General features: G+C 47.0%; 1 protein-coding gene across 3 annotated transcripts in view; it reads right to left on the minus strand.

Moving 5' to 3' along the window:
* Positions 1-850: 850 nt before the first annotated feature.
* Positions 851-19423, minus strand: part of dtwd2 (DTW domain containing 2) — a 244913-nt gene continuing 226340 nt past the window's right edge. For 2 of the 3 annotated variants that reach the window (XM_072516506.1, XM_072516508.1), the window contains exons 6-7: positions 10061-10184; positions 851-3831 (exon numbers count right to left, since the gene is read on the minus strand). In XM_072516506.1, coding sequence (XP_072372607.1) covers positions 3755-3831; positions 10061-10184 — 201 coding nt within the window. In that variant the 3' untranslated portion in view covers positions 851-3754. The other variant, XM_072516507.1, reaches the window with a different exon arrangement.

Raw genomic sequence — 19423 nt, forward strand, 5'->3', positions numbered from 1 at the left:
GTGTGTCCAATTTATATGTACATTGAAGTCACCCATAATTATCTCCATACCTCTCTCACAAGCTCCCATTATTTCTTCCTGTATACTCCATCCTAGTGTGGTTAGTGTGAGGGGCCAATAAACCCCTTCCAAAAATGACTATTTCTCATCTCTCCACACCTTGATTTCCAGAACTAATATCATCTCTCCCTATTGTATCAGTTTAATCCGTAATTAACAGAAACCCCGCCACTTTTTCCTAGCTTCCTGTCCTTCCTAAATGTCACGTATTCCTGAATATTCAGTTCCCAGTCTTTTCCATCCTGCAGCCATGTCTCTGTATCGGGTATCAGATCATACATATTTTGATCTAATTGTGCTGGCAATTTATCTGTTTTGTTATGGATGCCAGGTGCATTCAGATACAGACCCTTTAGTTCTGTGTTTTTACTATTTTTGGAACTTCTAGCCTTATCTGCTGGTGCACTTAAGTTTGGACATTCTGTTCCTTCCTGCCTCACTATGATCATCATTATCTTATTCCTTCCTTGCCTTGTCTTCTCTATTTAATTTTTTGCATCTTCCCGAACTTGATCCCTCACCCCCACTATTTAGTTTAAAGCCCTCTCTACTTATACAACTTGCCGAAACACTGGTCCCAGCACAGTTCAGGGATTTTTAAAAATTCTGTCATGGGGAGTTAATGGCATTTACGACAGTGTCAACACTTAGCCTCAGTATCAGAGAATCCCGCCCAATATTCTTTCCCAGAAGGGTAGTTTTTGAAAAAGGGTAATAATCAACAACTGACTGTAGAAAAAAGTCATTATATATCACACACAAATGAATAATCAAAAGGTAACGAGAAAGGTCTTGCTCCAACTGCTCTTTATTAAAAACGGGTACAAAAGGTAAATAATAGTAAATAAATTGTTATTTTCATTGTTGGATGTCTTTTTCAAAGCAATCAAATCTGTAAATGATACTTTCATCAGATTGATTTTTTTCCATGTAAACCATCAGTTCATTTACACAAAGCAGAGTTTTTTTTTAATTTGCTCAAGGAAAGCAAATAAAACATACTCCTACAGAGGTAAGATAAAATAAACACACAGCTGCCAAGGGTTTGGAATTTACTTTGCACATTTGTTCTTTCTCAGTATCCACACACACACTGCACATTACTTGATTAGCAACATGGGCTGCAACCAATGGCAGTCATTAACAAAGTGAACTGGCCATGTGACATCCATTTTTTTCTCTCCCAATTAGAATTCCGTGAAGTGCCTGGCAGCAAGTTTGTTATTAGCAATGGACAGTATAGGGAACTATAGTTGGAAACGCTGTACAGCACCTCATCACCCATTTGTTCAATTCTTTTTGAACCGTTTTGATGAAATTTGATGACTCAGCAAATGGCCATTATCACTGTGCACCTTTTGCAAGTTGCAGCAGTTTGAATTCTGGATTTGAATTAATATTTTATTCCAGCCAGGACTGAGCCACACAGAGTTAAAATGCAAAGCAATGCAGGCGAGGCAGCAGTGTAAATTAACAGATTTGTTTTAATCAATTATTATTCTTTCCAACCCCTAATTAAGTGAGCTTCAAAGATTAAAGTCCAATAATGAACTATAGGGAGCTGATTCAAGCCCTCCAGGTAGCGTTAGTTGCAGCCTAATACTTACCCCAACAAATGCAGATCAGAGAAAAGAACAAGATAATTCCCCCCCACTGCAAACAAATAAATACACCAAGCTCAACTTTAATTTTCGTTATTACTACACCCTAAATATTGAAGCACTGCAGCTTCTGTGTAGCATGCTATCCTGGATGACATCCTGATATCTGCAAGATTTGATAAGAAAGCTGCCATAAACATTCATTTGAATGCACATGCCTTTATTTTTAATTGGAATTACTCTTTCCTTAATTTTTTTGACAAATACGGAGTATTGAATAGTTAATGGGCTGGATTCTCCGCAGCCCCGCGCATAAATAACGTTTGGCGCAGGGGTGGAGAATGAACTTTTACGACAGGACCAGACCCGCTGCCGCTCCCATGATTCTCTGGTCCCCGGAGAATCGCTCACGTGTGAATTACGCGGTGTGGCTGGGGGGCCATTGCCAGAGGCCCTCCCAGCGATGCTCTGGTCCCGACCTGATGAATTCCCGACGGCGTGATTCTAACCACGTTTGGCCAGTCGGGACTCAGTCCGCGGCCGCCTTGGTGGGTGCAGCAGGATTAAGTACCGGGGGGGGAGCCTTATGGGCAGCCGGGGCGGCGATCTGGAGGGTTAGATCAAGCGGCGCGGGGCAGATCATTGGGACCTTTTTTGTTGGTCCAGGTCCGCCGGCTGAGTCCGCCATCGTGTTCGGCTCTGCCACTGCAGGCCGCCTTGCGCATGCGCGGATTCGCAACCGGAAGTGCCCGTATCCGCAGCTGAAGTGCGAGAAGCACTCCGGTGCCCTGCCAGCCCCTTCAAGATAGGTGAAAAGCTGTAATTATTTTTAAGGAAAGTCTGGTGTGAATCGGCAGCGTTTTTACACTGGCGTGGGGACATTTTGGAGAATCAAGCCCAAGGTATTTTAAATGGCTGATATCAACTTTACAGTGTGCACTGAACTACGCAAGAATGCACCAGGGACTTGCTTTCAATAGGACTGAAGGACACATGGTGCAACAGCACCTGAAAATACATTGTACCACTTTACCGGCATTTGTGCCATGGAACAGGTCATCTATTATGGAGGAGGAACCTGCCAGAAAAGGGGAGACAGGGTGAGAAGGAGCTTTGAAAACAGCCCTGGCACAGCAACTAGAGAAAATTCTGCTGCTGTCAGCACAGCCAGTTCTTAACAGCTCCCTTCAGAAGAGGGTCAATCATCCTGAAATGTTGGCAAATTTGGAGGTCCAGTTGAGAACCAAGATCAAAGCATCACACATCCCCTCCTCCCATCCTTGACAGACCCTACATTATCATTCCAAGTGATAATAGACCAGTTTCATCCTGGAAAACAAAGGAGTCCAGAAATTGAAAAAATGAAAACAGGGCGTTTGTGTCAGCTGAAAGTCTTTATTCCACCAGTCACAATAACTGTTGACATTTTCCAAAGGGCTATCATTCCTGACAAGAAATTTCTCTTCTTCCAACTTTGCCACCCGTAATATCACGTGTTCCATTTGAAGCAGATTGAAGTTCTGCCACAAATAGAAGTTGGTGCTGCACATTGGGTCCTATAATGTAATCAGGTCCTGATGACTTACACTGGGAATTTTCCTCTGAGCCGCTACAGTCTTTCCATGTATGAAACAGAAGTTGGAATCCAATTCATAGCTGTAGATTATTTTCTTTGATAAATTAAAATGACATGTGGATTAACCGGCTGCCCATCTTAAAATTGTCCTAACGAAAGCAGTCCAGATAAAAAAGCTCCTAGTGATAATCCTGATTAAGATGGGCCTGAGTTGACTTCCGGTGGCGCTCGCGAGCGGAGTGGCTGCGTCGAGAAGAGGCTCCCGCCGGTCCGCGATATTTCAGACTTTTTCGGGCGTTTCCTCGTGGTTCTTTCTTCACGGGTTTCTTCGGCCTTTAGGGTCTGAGGGACGGGCGTCGGGTCGGTCCAGTTTGGAGCCAGTGAGGAGCCCCGTGGGAGTGTCCGGTGGCCGAAGCGGGAGGCATCGACCCAGAGGTCGGATGCGTGGGCGGAGCTTGACATGAGGCGAGGCAATCGAGGTGGCAGGCCCGAGTCCAGAACGCGATGTAGAGGGGAACTAGAGCACATTGGGTGGCTCCCACTGAAAATGGATCTTTGAGGAGTTTGACATCCGGTCCCCGGGGGAAGAGATTTCTTGATTTTGGAATTTTTGGAAAAAAATTTTGAAAATAATTATTTATTTATTTTCGGATTGAAGAAAGAAAGAAAAAAATAATAAGTCGTTAGAGGATGCGAAAAGTAGCTAGGAAGAAGGAAGAAAACCCGGGTTCGCGGTTGAATGAGAGGGCCAGCAAAAGCGCTGACAAGATGGCGGATGCCGGACCGCATGGTGGGGCCGCACTACTTACAGTGGAAAAGATGACCGAGGTGATGGTGGTGGAGCTGGAAAAGCAGTTTGCGAGGCATATGGAGGCTTTGAGAAAGGCGACGGCGGTTGCATTGAAATCACTGGTGGAGGAGGCAATCACCCCGGTGAGGGTAGCTGTGGCAAAGACATCGGCAGAGGTGAGGGAGCAGGGCGAGAAGATGAAGGAAGTGGAGGAGGCCGTGTCGCAGCACAGACCCAACTCACCTCGATGGGGGAACCAGCTGCGGAGAGTGTTGGAGGTCAACAGAGGTCTCCGAGCAAAGCTCGAGGACTTGGAGAACCGCTCGAGATGGCACAATCTGAGAATTGTGGGCTTGCCCGAAGGGACAGAGAGCCCAAGGCCAACAGAGTACTTTGTTAAGAAGTTGGCGGAGCTGATGGGGGAGGGTGAGAACTCCTCCCGGTACGAGCTGGACTGAGCTCATCGGTCATTAAGGCCGAAGCCCAAGGTGAATGACCTGCCAAGAGCTGTAATTATCTGCTTCCATACATGAAGGAGAAGGTATTAAGCTGGGCGAAGCAGAAGCGCGAGGTGCAGTGTGGTGGTGCTGGAGTTTGGATCTATCAGAACTTGATGGTGGAGTTGGCAAAAAGACGAGCAGCGTTGCGGCGAGTGAAGGCGGCACTGTACAAAAAGGGGGTGCGATTTGTTGCTGTATACCCGGCGAAGCTGAGGGTGACGTATGATCCCAAAGACTTTTGGACAGTGGAGGAGGCAGTGGAGGAGGCTGAGGCGTTCGTGAGGGCGGAAGGCTTGGGACTGACGTGAGGAGCGAGCTGGAAGAGAGACTGTAGTCTGTGATTGGGGAGCTGGAAAATGTATAAATGTCATAACTTTCTTTTGACTGGCGTGTATTGTAATTTACTTCTCTTCACATTGTTACAGAGTTCAAGATATTGGTTGGATTGATTGGCATTCTGTGTTGCGACGGTTATATCTTATTTTAGTGAATTGTATGGGTTTGATTGTTGTTTTTCTTTCTCTGGGACTGGGTGGGAGGGGACGGTATATCTTGGCGGGGGGAGCCACCCGCGCTAGCTAACTAAAGTCGGCTAGTGAACGGAGGTGAGGTGAGAGGAAGGCTGCGGATATTGGAGCCTGGTTAGCAGGTTTCAATGGGCCTACGAGGCGAGCGATGGGGGTGAAGGGATTGATGCTGGGAGATGTTTTTTCGAGAGGAAATGTGTGGGGGGGTTTGGGAGGGGGAGGGGAAGGGGTTCGATGTTAATAATGGATGGGGGCGGGTCAGGCTCATGGGGCAGGGCCCGGTGGTATGATGATGGTGGATAATAAGGGTGGGGGGGGTGAAAGACCCCCAGTTAGGATAGTCACGTGGAACGTGAGGGGTTCGGAGGCCGGTCAAGAGATCAAGGGTGCTTGCACATCTTAAAAGTTTGAAAGCCGATGTAGCAATGCTGCAGGAGACTCACTTGAGGGTGAAACACCAGGTGAGACTTAAAAAGGGCTGCGTTAGTCAGGTGTTTCACTCTGGACTTGACGGAAGGGCTCGAGGGGTAGCGGTAATGGTCAGCAAAAGAGTACGCTTCCATGTGGAGAAGGTGGTGGCAGATCAGGGGGGGGAGATATGTGATTGTGACAGGGGCGCTGGAGGGGAGGTTAGTGGCGCTGTTAAGTGTATACGGCCCCAATTGGGATGATGTGGGATTCGCAAAGGTGTTTGGGGCCATCCCCGATTTGGACACACACAAACTGATAGTGGGGGGGGGATTGTAACTTTGTGCAGGAGCCAAAGTTGGACAGGTCATGGCCGGGCTCGCTGGTCCCATCAGGGGGGGCGAAGGCGTTAGCTGGGCTGATGGTGGAAATGGGAGGGGTGGACCCTTGGAGGTTTCTGCACCCGAGGGAATGGGTGGACTCATTTTTCTCAGCAGTCCATAAGGTATATTCGCGGATCAACTTTTTTGTTGTGGGGAAGGCTTTGTTGGTTGGGGTTAAGGGGTCGGAATACTTGGCAATTGCAGTGTCAGATTATGCTCCGCATTGGGTGGATATGGTGTTGGAGAAGGGGGTAGCGCAGAAGCCGGGGTGGAAATTAGACTTTTGGGGGACCAAGTATTCTGTGACAAAATTGAAAAGGTAATTAAGGAATATGTAGGTTTCAACTGTACGGGTGAGGTGTCGAAGGTGGTCGTCTGGGGGGCTCTAAAGGCGGTGGTGAGGGGGGAGGTGATTTTGTTTAAGGCCGGGTGGACAACGAGGAGAAGTTGGAGCGGCAGAGGGTAATAGATGAGATGTTGGAGGTAGATAGGAGTTATGCAGAGGATGGGGACCCAGCAAAGCTGGAAAAGAGGAAGGAACTACAAGCGAGCTTTGGCCGACTATCTACCAGGAAGGCAGTGCGCCAACTGAGACGAGCAAGGGGTGCAGTTTACGAACATGGAGATAAGGCAGGTATGTTAGCAGGTCAGCTCCGGAGGGACGCAGCGCAAGGGAAATTATGCAGGTGAGGGATAGGACAGGGAAGTTGGTGATGGCTCCGGATCTGATCAACAAGGTTTTTGTGGAATTTTATGAGAGGTTGTACAGGTCAGAGCCACCTGGGGGAGACCGTGAGATGCAGGAATTTCTAGATGGGTTGGAGTACCCGAGGTTAGGGGAGGGGGATAGGGTTACATTAGAAGGAGTGATAGTGGAGCAGGAGACAAAGGATGTGATTGGGAGGATGCAGTTGGGGAAGGTGGCAGGGCCGGATGGGTGGAATATTATTAAAAAATTCAAGGATAAGCTGGCACCCCTGATGGTGGGGGTGCTTAAGGAGGCGATAGGGAAGGGGGTGTTGCCACAAACTTTGGGGCAGGCATCTATTTCCCTTTTCCTAAAAAAGATAAGGATCCGACAGTGTGGGTCGTATAGGCCCATATCGCTTCTGAATGAGGACGCAAAAGTATTGGCAAAGGTACTGGCGGGTAAGCTGGAAGAGTGCCTCCCGAAGGTGACAGGTGAAGATCAGACGGGGTTCGTGAAAGGGAGGCAGCTCTTTTCAAACGTTAGAAGGGTATTGAACGTCGTTATGGCACCGGCAGAGGGGAAGGAAACAGAGGTGGTTGTGGCATTGGACGCTGAGAAGGAATTTGACCGGGTAGAATGGGGGTACTTGATGGCAGTTCTGGAGCGGTTTGGGATTGGACCAAGATTTGTGAACTGGGTAAAGCTGCTATATAAGGAGCCGAGGGCGAGTGTCCGCACAAACAACATTCGCTCGAGATACTTTTCTCTCCACCGTGTGACTAGGCAGGGATGTCCTATGTCCCCCCTGCTGTTTGCACTCGCGTTGGCCATCGCATTAAGAAGTTCGGGGGTATGGAAAGGAATAGTGCGGGGGGAATAGAGCATAGGGTGTCGTTGTATGCCGATGATTTGCTGTTATACGTGTCGGAACCAAGTGTGTTGATAGGGAGAATATTGGGGCTGTTTCGAGTGTTTGGGTCTTTCTCGGGATACAAACTAAATCTCGACAAGAGTGAGTATTTTGTGGTGTCTCGGCCAGGGGTGGGGGCAGGGGTGGGTGGGGCTGCATTCCATAGGGCAGGGACTGACTTTAGGTACCTGGGGGTGCAGTTGGCCCGGGAGTGGGGGGGGGCTCCGCAGGTACAACATTTCTAGTTTGGTGGGGAGAGTGAAAGCTGATCTCGCAAGGTGGGATAGTCTCCCTCTGTCACTGGCGGATCGGGTACAGGCGGTTGAAAAGAACGTGTTGCCGCGATTTCTGTTTATTTTTCAATGCCTGCCAATTTTCCTGCCAAAGGCTTTTTTCAGAGAGATTGAGGGAAGGATTACGTTGTTCATATGGGGAGGGAAGGTGGCCAGAGTTAGAAAGGTGCTACTACAGAGGGGAAGGCAGGCAGGGGGTTTGGGTCTTCCGAACCTGATGTATTATTACTGGGCGGCGAATGTGGAGAAGGTGCGGAGCTGATTGATTCCCAGTGGGTCAGAATGGAGGAGAGTTTGTGCAGGGGGTCGGGATTGAAAGCACTAGCAACAGCGCCGCTCCCGATAGCCCCTGGGAAGTACTCAGGGAGTCCGGTAATAATAGCTTCATTGAGAATTTGGAGGCAATTTCGCTAACTCCCCGCTAATTTCCCATCCTCGTCGATTTTTCAGGGGCTGGTTGAGCACACTGGGCTAAATCGCTGGCTTTTAAAGCAAACCAAGGCAGGCCAGCAGCACGGTTCAATTCCCAGCAGTAGCAGCCTCCCCGAACAGGCGCCGGAATGTGGCGACTAGGGGCTTTTCACAGTAACTTCATTGAAGCCTACTCGTGACAATAAGCGATTTTCATTTCATTTCATTTCATAACACTTCGGGTTGGGGGTAGGGTCAAGGGAAATGCCGATTCGGGGGAACCACAGATTTGAGCCAGGGAGGTGGGATGGAAATTTTTGGAAATGGGAGGAGAAGGGGATTAAGACACTGAAACATTTGTTTCTTAGGGGTCGGTTTGCAGGATTGAAGGAGCTGGAAGCGAAGTATGGGCAGGAGCAAGGGGAAATGTTTAGATACATGCAGGTTCGAGATTTTGCCAGAAAGGAGATACAGAGCTTCCCGGAGGAGCCGGCCTCCACATTGCTGGGGGAGGTGCTGACGACAGGGGGACTGGAGAAGGGGGTAGTGCCAGCGGTTTACGGAGTTATTTTGGAAGAGGAGAAGGCACCACTGGAAGGGATCAAAGAAAAGTGGGAGGAAGAGTTGGGAGAGGATATGGAGGAGGGTTTATTGTGTGAGGTGAGAGTGAATGCCTCTACCTCGTGCACGAGGTTGGGGTTGATATAGCTGAAGGTGGTATACAGAGCACACCTCACGAGGGCCAGGATGAGCCGATTGTTTGAAGGAGTAGAAGATGTGTGTGAACTAAGTGGGGGGGGGGGGGGCCCTGCTAATCACGTTCATATGTTTTGGTCCTGTCCAAAGCTAGGGGATTACTGGAAGGAGGTTTTTAGGGTAATTTCTAAAGTGGTGCACGTGAAACTGGACCCGGGCCCCTGGGTGGCCATATTCGGGGTGTCGGACCAGCCAGGGTTGGAAACGGGTGCGGAGGCAGATGTTGTAGCCTTCGCCTCGTTGATCGCCTGAAGGCGGATCCTGATGGAATGGAGGGCAGCCTCTCCACCCTGTGCCCTGGCGTGGCGGGGGGACCTGTTGGAATTCTTGGCTCTTGAGAAGGTTAAGTTTGAACTGAGGGGAAGGATGGAGGGGTTCTACAATTCATGGGCATTATTCAACATGCACTTTCAAGAACTGAATAACATGGAACATTAGTTGGGGGGGGCGGGGGGGGGGGGGGGGGTGGTGGTGTGTGTTGATGGTGACTATGGGTGATTCCTGATTCCTTTTTGTTATTTGTTTATGTGAACATGCGGGCTACTGCTGGGGTTTGGTGGGAGGATGGAATCGTTGTTATTGATATGGTGATTGACCATATCACCATATATGGTCATATGGTGATTGGTGATTTTTTTAAAAAAGATGGGCCTGAGTCAAATGCCCTATTCTTGCCTAAAGGAGGTAAATTCCCAAGTGAGGCTAACAAAACCATGTTGTTTAAAAAAATATAACCCTCCATCATTACAAAACTGAGAACTGTAAAATTGTAAACTTGACCTCAGAAAACAGAATAAAGAAGAAACCCAGCTTTAACCCTCTAAACCTATTAAGGAGTGACTCCGCAGAAGGTCTGTCACTATTCTGCTAAAAAGTCAATGAGATTTCTGGAGGAACCCCATGTAAACAAGATTCATGCTGAGCATTTGCCTAAATTTCGGCAATGTAGCATGGGAAGCCCTGAGGAAAGCAACAAACAATCAGACTTCAGAAAATTGATGTGCTGTCTAAATGAAAATTCAAAGATAGAAAACTATGATGATCCATAGAAAATTTCATAAGAAAGTTTCTGCAAAAATAAAGCCATATTAAAATTATACTTGTTTCCTATACTTTGACATTGTCCACTAAACACTCCATTCTATTGAGTTTACGTTTATTCTTTGGCATCGATTTTGCATACAATCCATTCTTGATCAGATGCTCCTTGCTGTGATGGATCTGAGCTCCATGCTGAAGCTGGAATGAGCACAAAGCTTGAAGGGGACGTAGGATAACCTGTAGATTTAAAACAACAAAAATGACTGATAATTCAGAAGTAATACTTATTTATTGATTTTGTTAATATGCCTTTAAAGGATAGCATCATCACATCATATGATCTGCATAAGACACTGCGTCAATAAAAAAGGCATACTCCCCATGGTGGATAAAGTTAAGGCCATCAAAGAGGCACCAACCACACAAAATAAAACAGCATTAAAATCTTTCCTCGGCCTCGCAAACTATGTGAAATTTATTCTAAACTTGGCCACTTTACTGTCATCTCTGCAGACATTGTTACAAAAGCACCAGAAGTAGTCATGTCAGGTGCCCCAGGATGAAGCCTTCACAAAGGTGAAGCAGCAGTTACTATCATCAAAGATCCTGACTCATTACGACCCCAAGAGAGAACTGGTGTTAACACATGATGCCTCTCCATATTGATTAGGGGCACTCCTTTCCCATCGATGGGACACTGGCACAGGGAGACCTATAGCATATGCATCCAGAAGCATGGCGGACACGGAAAGACACTGTTCTCAGATCGAAAAGGAAGGATTAGCTGTTATTTTTGGGGTGAAGAAATTCCATCCATATGTCTATGGCCAATATTTCACAATCATAACAGACCATAAACCCCTGGCTGGGCCTTTTCAAAGAGAATAAAGCGATTCCCCACATCGCCTCGGCTCGGGTCCAATATTGGCTATTACTGTTAGCAGCCTAAAAATACTCACTCGAGCACCACCCAGGAACACAAGTGAATAGCCTGAGGTACCTCCCACTTCCCACAAGCTTCGCCCCTCTGCTGGCATTGGAAAAAGTCATCATGACCTTGAACTTTCTGGATACCTTGCCAGTATCTGCGAAGCAAATGCAAGCGTGGACCCAGAAGGACCACTCACTGGTAAAATTCCATCAGATGATTGCAGTGGCAGAATCAGACAATACCCCACAGATTACATAAAGCCTTCCCTCACCAAATGATAAGTGCTGAGTGTAGAGGATGGCATTATCCTGTGGGGAGCCCGAGTAGTCCCTCATCCAGATCGGTGTCCAATCCTGAGAGAATTACACAATGGACATCCTGGGGTATTCAAGATAAAAATGCTCGCAAAGAGCAAAGTCTGGTGGCCCGGCTCAATACAGACATCAAGAATCTGATGAATCAGTACTCCTTTTACCAGGAGAACCAGAAGCTCCCACCTTTGGCCTCTTTGCACCTATGGGGATGTTTAGGAAGACCATAGGGATGGGTGTACATTGACTTTGACCACGGCCGAATGGCCTCCTTCTGCACTGTAAATTCAATGATAATCTATGATTAATCTAGGACAAAGGTTCGGCACAACATCGTGGGCCGAAGGGCCTGTTCTGTGCTGTATGTTCTATGTTCTATGTACTCTTGGGATCGACATTCCCTATGGATGCTCACTTGAAAAAGTTGAAAGTACACTATATAGAATCATAGAATTTACAGTGCAGAAATGTCCTCAAAGGCTTCTCAAGCAACAATACAAAGACTCCGGCAAAGTTTCTGTACCCATGGCATACGTGAAGTCCTTGTATCTGATAAAGGTAGCCCCTTTACCAATGGAAAATTTCAGGCATTCATGAAGTTGAATGGCATTTAACACATCGTACAATGGCCTGGCCGAAAGGGCAGTTCAAACATTCAAAACCAGAATGAAGAAAGAACCTGCTGGTTCCCTGGATATGAAAGTGGCCCAGACTTGCACCAGCAGAATTGTTAATGGGATGATAACTGCACACTAGGCTCAGCCTGCTGTTTCCTTACCTGGGGAGCTGCTAAGTGCTAAGGTGGAGTCAAAACTGGAGACTCAAAAAAGAAAGTACGACACTAGAAGACCCAAAAAGACTTTCAGAATTGGAGATGATATCAATAAGGGGGGTTTAAACTAATGCAGCAGGGGCATGGGAACCTGGATTGTAGTTTTAGGGTAAGGGAGAATGAGAGTATAGCGGTCAGGAGCACAGATTTGACGTCGCAGGAGGGGGCCAGCGTTCAGGTAGGTGGTTTGAAGTGTGTCTACTTCAATGCCAGGAGTATACGAAACAAGGTAGGGGAACTGGCAGCGTGGGTTGGTACCTGGGACTTCGATGTTGTGGCCATTTCGGAGACATGGATAGAGCAGGGACAGGAATGGATGTTGCAGGTTCCGGGGTTTAGGTGTTTTAGTAAGCTCAGAGAAGGAGGCAAAAGAGGGGGAGGTGTGGCGCTGCTAGTCAAGAGCAGTATTACGGTGGCGGAGAGGATGCTAGATGGGGACTCTTCTTCCGAGGTAGTATTGGCTGAAGTTAGAAACAGGAAAGGAGAGGTCACCCTGTTGGGAGTTTTTTATAGGCCTCCTAATAGTTCTAGGGATGTAGAGGAAAGGATGGCGAAGATGATTCTGGATATGAGCGAAAGTAACAGGGTAGTTATTATGGGAGACTTTAACTTTCCAAATATTGACTGGAAAATATATAGTTCGAGTACAATAGATGGGTCGTTTTTTGTACAGTGTGTGCAGGAGGGTTTCCTGAAACAATATGTTGACAGGCCAACAAGAGGCGAGGCCACGTTGGATTTGGTTTTGGGTAATGAACCAGGCCAGGTGTTGGATTTGGAGGTAGGAGAGCACTTTGGGGACAGTGACCACAATTCGGTGACGTTTACGTTAATGATGGAAAGGGATAAGTATACACCGCAGGGCAAGAGTTATAGCTGGGGGAAGGGCAATTATGATGCCATTAGACGTGACTTGGGGGGGATAAGGTGGAGAAGTAGGCTGCAAGTGTTGGGCACACTGGATAAGTGGGGCTTGTTCAAGGATCAGCTACTGCGTGTTCTTGATAAGTATGTACCGGTCAGACAGGGAGGAAGGCGTCGAGCGAGGGAACCGTGGTTTACCAAGGAAGTGGAATCTCTTGTTAAGAGGAAGAAGAAGGCCTATGTGAAGATGAAGTGTGAAGTTTCGGTTGGGGCGATGGATAGTTACAAGGTAGCGAGGAAGGATCTAAAGAGAGAGCTAAGACGAGCAAGGAGGGGACATGAGAAGTATTTGGCAGGAAGGATCAAGGAAAACCCAAAAGCTTTCTATAGGTATGTCAGGAATAAGCGAATGACTAGGGAAAGAGTAGGACCAGTCAAGGACAGGGATGGGAAATTGTGTGTGGAGTCTGAAGAGATAGGCGAGATACTAAATGAATATTTTTCGTCAGTATTCACTCAGGAAAAAGATAATGTTGTGGAGGAGAATGCTGAGCCCCAGGCTAATAGAATAGATGGCATTGAGGTACGTAGGGAAGAGGTGTTGGCAATTCTGGACAGGCTGAAAATAGATAAGTCCCCGGGACCTGATGGGATTTATCCTAGGATTCTATGGGAGGCCAGGGAAGAGATTGCTGGACCTTTGGCTTTGATTTCTATGTCATCATTGGCTACAGGAATAGTGCCAGAGGACTGGAGGACAGCAAATGTGGTCCCTTTGTTCAAAAAGGGGAGCAGAGACAACCCCGGCAACTATAGACCGGTGAGCCTCACATCTGTAGTGGGTAAAGTCTTGGAGGGGATTATAAGGGACAAGATTTATAATCATCTAGATAGGAATAATATGATCAGGGATAGTCAGCATGGCTTTGTGAAGGGTAGGTCATGCCTCACAAACCTTATTGAGTTCTTTGAGAAGGTGACTGAACAGGTAGACGAGGGTAGAGCAGTTGATGTGGTGTATATGGATTTCAGCAAAGCGTTTGATAAGGTTCCCCACGGTAGGCTATTGCAAAAAATACGGAGGCTGGGGATTGAGGGTGATTTAGAGATGTGGATCAGAAATTGGCTAGCTGAAAGAAGACAGAGGGTGGTGGTTGATGGGAAATGTTCAGAATGGAGTACAGTCACAAGTGGAGTACCACAAGGATCTGTTCTGGGGCCGTTGCTGTTTGTCATTTTTATCAATGACCTAGAGGAAGGCGCAGAAGGGTGGGTGAGTAAATTTGCAGACGATACTAAAGTCGGTGGTGTTGTCGATAGTGTGGAAGGATGTAGCAGGTTACAGAGGGATATAGATAAGCTGCAGAGCTGGGCTGAGAGGTGGCAAATGGAGTTTAATGTAGAGAAGTGTGAGGTGATTCACTTTGGAAGGAATAACAGGAATGCGGAATATTTGGCTAATGGTAAAGTTCTTGAAAGTGTGGCTGAGCAGAGGGATCTAGGTGTCCATGTACATAGATCCCTGAAAGTTGCCACCCAGGTTGATAGGGTTGTGAAGAAGGCCTATGGAGTGTTGGCCTTTATTGGTAGAGGGATTGAGTTCCGGAGTCGGGAGGTCATGTTGCAGCTGTACAGAACTCTGGTCCGGCCGCATTTGGAGTATTGCGTACAGTTCTGGTCACCGCATTATAGGAAGGACGTGGAGGCTTTGGAGCGGGTGCAGAGGAGATTTACCAGGATGTTGCCTGGTATGGAGGGAAAATCTTATGAGGAAAGGCTGACGGACTTGAGGTTGTTTTCGTTGGAGAGAAGAAGGTTAAGAGGAGACTTAATAGAGGCATACAAAATGATCAGGGGGTTGGATAGGGTGGACAGTGAGAGCCTTCTCCCGCGGATGGATATGGCTGGCACGAGGGGACATAACTTTAAACTGAGGGGTAATAGATATAGGACAGAGGTCAGAGGTAGGTTCTTTACGCAAAGAGTAGTGAGGCCGTGGAATGCCCTACCTGCTACAGTAGTGAACTCGCCAACATTGAGGGCATTTAAAAGTTTATTGGATAAACATATGGATGATAATGGCATAGTGTAGGTTAGATGGCTTTTGTTTCGGTGCAACATCGTGGGCCGAAGGGCCTGTACTGCGCTGTATTGTTCTATGTTCTAATGTGCGGAATTTTGGAGATGGCTCCCAATGGATACGAGGAGTCGTGCTGGACGGTCTGGTTTCTTACAAAGTCAAAGTCCAAGGGAAGGCCGTGAAAGAAACACTCCGACCACTTGAGAAGCACAGAACCCACTCCGGCAGAGATTATTTCGGAAGAGACGATGTCCTTAACGCCCATTACGACTACCTCAGGCAAGGGGACTGAGTCTATGGGGGACCCAAACGTCGCTCTCCCCGACGATAAAGATTCGGAGTCCGAAATGGAGACTGAGTAGATTGATCCTCTGCTAGAGGTCAGCACTGAAGATGAGCCTCCACTTGTAGCCCTTCAACGCTCAACAAGGAAACAATGATCCCCAGTCTGCTTCACGGCCCCAATCCGGCTCCATCCTGCTGCCGACTAGAGGCCTTGTATCAAGTGGCGGGAGTGAAGGGGAAAATTCAGACTTATGGGGGGAGGGATGTGATAACCCTCACGAAGACCATGAGGATCACTAATTGATCTTCCTGTGGGTTTCATAGAATACGAGTTCCTGTGGTGAGCGGGCGGAGGCCTGCCCAGCTGGGGCACGTTAGCAGAATGTTTAACTGTAGCTTCCGGCAGTTCCCAACAGTCCTGGTTTAAAGTAAACCAATTTGGCCTTTCACTCCATGCCTCCTGCAATATACTCATGATAAAGTGTCCCTGATGATGTTCTCTCTCGGCTACATTATTAATTTTTATATTAAATAATTGTAACAACTGGCTCCATTTGGAATAACCCTGGTGTTCCGATCTCAAACTTTTTCTGGAAATTTTAGGGGGTTATGGTCCGTATATATGATTGTACCTCTGGAATTACTGGCAACGTAAAACTGAAAATGTTGTTATGTCAGTACCAAGCTTCAAGTCCCTTTATCAACTTCTGTTGGTGAGGATTTAATTTCTTGAGAAATAGCCCACAGGCTTCTCAATGTCAAGTTCATCTTCCTGTAGCAAATAAGCTCCCACACCAATATCACTAGCATCCACAGTCAGTTTAAATTGCTTGTTGTAACTTGGTGTAGCTAACACTGATTTTGTTGTTAACACAGTTTATAAATCTTTGGATGCCGTTTTGCAGTCCTCCGTCCAATTAAAGTGCTTGTTCTTCTTTAAGAACTCTGTAAGTGGTGCTGCCACCCTGCAAAATCTCGGCATGAACTTGCGGCAGAATCCGCTCATTAAAATCCCTTTTCTTGTGCTGCGTTCCAGAAAATCCCAAATGGCCTGCATTTTTGCATCTCGTGGTGCCATTTGACCATGTCCTAGATATGAAATTTGGGCTTTAGCAATTTCACTTCTTGCGAGATTCATGATGAGATTGGCTCCTTTCAAGTGGTCAGTTATTTTATGGGGTGCAGATGTATATAGCAGTGACTCAGACTTTTAATAACTTTATTCATGAGTCTCTGAAAAGTTGCAGGTGCATTCTTCATCCCGAATGGCATAACTTTGAATTGATAAAGTCCATTCAGCATCACAAATACGAAGATCCCCTTTGCCCTCTTGGTCAAAGTTACTTACCAACAGCCCTTCAGCAAGTCTATCTTTGTGATGAATTTAGACTGCCCAACTCATACAGGCAATGTTCTAAACGTGGAATAGGAAACAAATCCCTCTTGGTGACGGTATTCACTCTCCTCTTGTCCACACACAGTCTTTGGGCGAGATTCTCCGGTCGCCGACAACAAAATCCCGTTTGTCGATCGGCCTGAGAATACCTGTTTCCGACCAAATCGGGGGCTGCGCCTCTGTCGCGACACTCCGCCCCCTCCAAAGTGGCGTACTCGCAGAGTACACTGCGCACCATATCGACAACCTCAAGGCGTTGCCGGAGGCCCAACCCCCGATGGTCCGCCCTAACCGGCCAAATTCTCGGCGCCATCAGTTTCTCATGGTCTCACCCGTTGGGAACTCGACATGGCAGCTGCAGACTCAGTCCAGCGCCACCACAGTCGGGGGAGGGCCGATATGTTGGCAAGAGAGACTTTGTGAGGGGCTGGGGCACTGTTGGGGCGTGGCCCGGAGCTTGCAAGCCGGCCAAAATGGGACATTATTTTGCAGTCCGTGTCCGCACGTGTCCGGCGCCATGTTGCACAGCCAATAGAGCCGGGTGCTCTATGCTGCTCGGATGCTAGCCCCCAGCCAAACGATGGATCAGTGGCCGTTTTGCTCCAAATTTCTGGGCGTAAAACGCCACTATTCCCATCCCGGCATGAGGACATAGCCTCACAATCGGGGAATCCAGCCCTTTGTGTTCCATTTGGCTTCGGCACCAGTACAATGGCAGAGCTCCAATTACTGGAACTCAATTAAATAATGTCACTTTGGAGCATATATTCAATTTCCTCTTGTATTTGTGATAACATTTCTGGATTTAACTTATATCGATACTGCTTTATCACCCACATCTACATCATGCATTGGTACCTCTGTTCTACCAAATTTATCCCCACAAATACATTAAAAGGACTGCAGTAACTCTTTCAATTCGCTCCGGCTCTTATCTGGAAGATAATTTAACCAGTTCTTGAAATTTTTCATGATTTCTCATAACCCAAATTAATTTTAGGTAAGTCACTTTCAGAACGTGACTCTTCTTCTCCCTGTTTCATTATTATCAACACCTTATGTTTGTAGTCATCTCCTCTATCCCAATACACTTTAAGATATAGTACGAAGTCTTACAACACCAGGTTAAAGTCCAACAGGTTTGTTTCGATGTCACTAGCTTTCGGAGCGCTGCTCCTTCCTCAGGTGAATGAAGAGGTCTGTTCCAGAAACACATATATAGACAAATACAAAGATGCCAAACAATGCTAGGAATGCGACCATTAGCAGGTGATTAAATCTTTACAGATCCAGAGATGGGGTAACCCCAGGTTAAAGAGGTGTGAATTGTATCAAGCCAGGACAGTTGGTAGGATTTCGCAGGCCAGATGGTGGGGGATGAATGTAATGCGACATGAATCCCAGGTCCCGGTTGAGGCCGCACTCATGTGTGCGGAACTTGGCTATAAGTTTCTGCTCGGCGATTCTGCGTTGTCGCGGGTCCTGAAGGCCGCCTTGGAGAACGCTTACCCGGAGATCAGAGGCTGAATGCCCTTGACTGCTGAAGTGTTCCCCGACTGGAAGGGAACATTCCTGCCTGGTGATTGTTGCGCGATGTCCGTTCATTCGTTGTCGTAGCGTCTGCATGGTCTCGCCAATGTACCACGCTTCGGGACATCCTTTCGTTGTCGTAGCGTCTGCATGGTCTCGCTGTTTCTGGAACAGACCTCTTCATTCACCTGAGGAAGGAGCAGCGCTCCGAAAGCTAGTGACACGAAACCAACCTGTTGGACTTTAACCTGGTGTTGTAAGACTTCGTACTGTGCTCACCCCAGTCCAACGCTGGCATCTCCACTTTAAGATATGATACACTCTGTGCAATTTATGTCTATCTGCCATGCGTACCAGATAATTTACTTTGCTCAGCTTTCTTTTGATTTGATATGGTGCAGTGCATCCGGCTATCAGTTGTTTACCTGATATGGGTAAAAACAGGAGCACTTCTTTCCCTGCTATGAAACCAGGAGGTTCTGCTTTCATTCCCTGCTGTGCTGTCTGATATATTTGTTTTAATTTGGAATTACCCTGTTGTAATTCTATCAGTCTCTTTGAATTAAACACATCTGTCTCTTTCCCTTTGTCTGTTTCATCTTCATTCAGTTTGCTAAAGATCGTATCAGATAACTTGATCTCACTTATCTCATCCTAAACTCGTAGTTCTTCACTCTTTTGTCTTATCTTAGGAGCCTGTGATCTTGTCACTACACAATCAAGAAAAACCCTGGATGGTCTGTTTGAAATTTCTCTGGAACTGAGTTTTCTATCAGCTGTTCAACCACAGTAGGCATCTACTGTGATTCTGCTATATCATTCCGGAGAATGAAATGATCCCTGCAATGGGCAATGTTTCTACCATTCCAACAACCAGGGGTCCTGTCTTCAAGCTACTCAAGTTTATTTTTACCAAAGGAATTTTTCTTGTTTCGCCTTGAATGCTGCTGACCAGAACCTCTTCCTTCAATATCCCTTCTAAACTACAATTTTTTTTTCTCACAACATTAGGGCTTGACTCGGACCTGTATCTCTTAAAACGTTAATATCTTTCCCCATTCTTGTCTGTCCACATGGAAATACTCAACCTTCGCACACAAAATCCTTAAACACATCAGCCACCTGCTGGTCACTTTCATTCCTATTGTTTGCTCTTTTCTTCTGTGCATAAACCCGACCTGCATCTCCTGATTTCCAGCCTCTGATTTCATATTTCCCATTTTAAGATCTATAACTCCAACTGACTA

Source organism: Scyliorhinus torazame, chromosome 9 (assembly GCF_047496885.1).
Source record: "Scyliorhinus torazame isolate Kashiwa2021f chromosome 9, sScyTor2.1, whole genome shotgun sequence".
NCBI classification, from domain to species: Eukaryota; Metazoa; Chordata; class Chondrichthyes; order Carcharhiniformes; family Scyliorhinidae; genus Scyliorhinus; species Scyliorhinus torazame.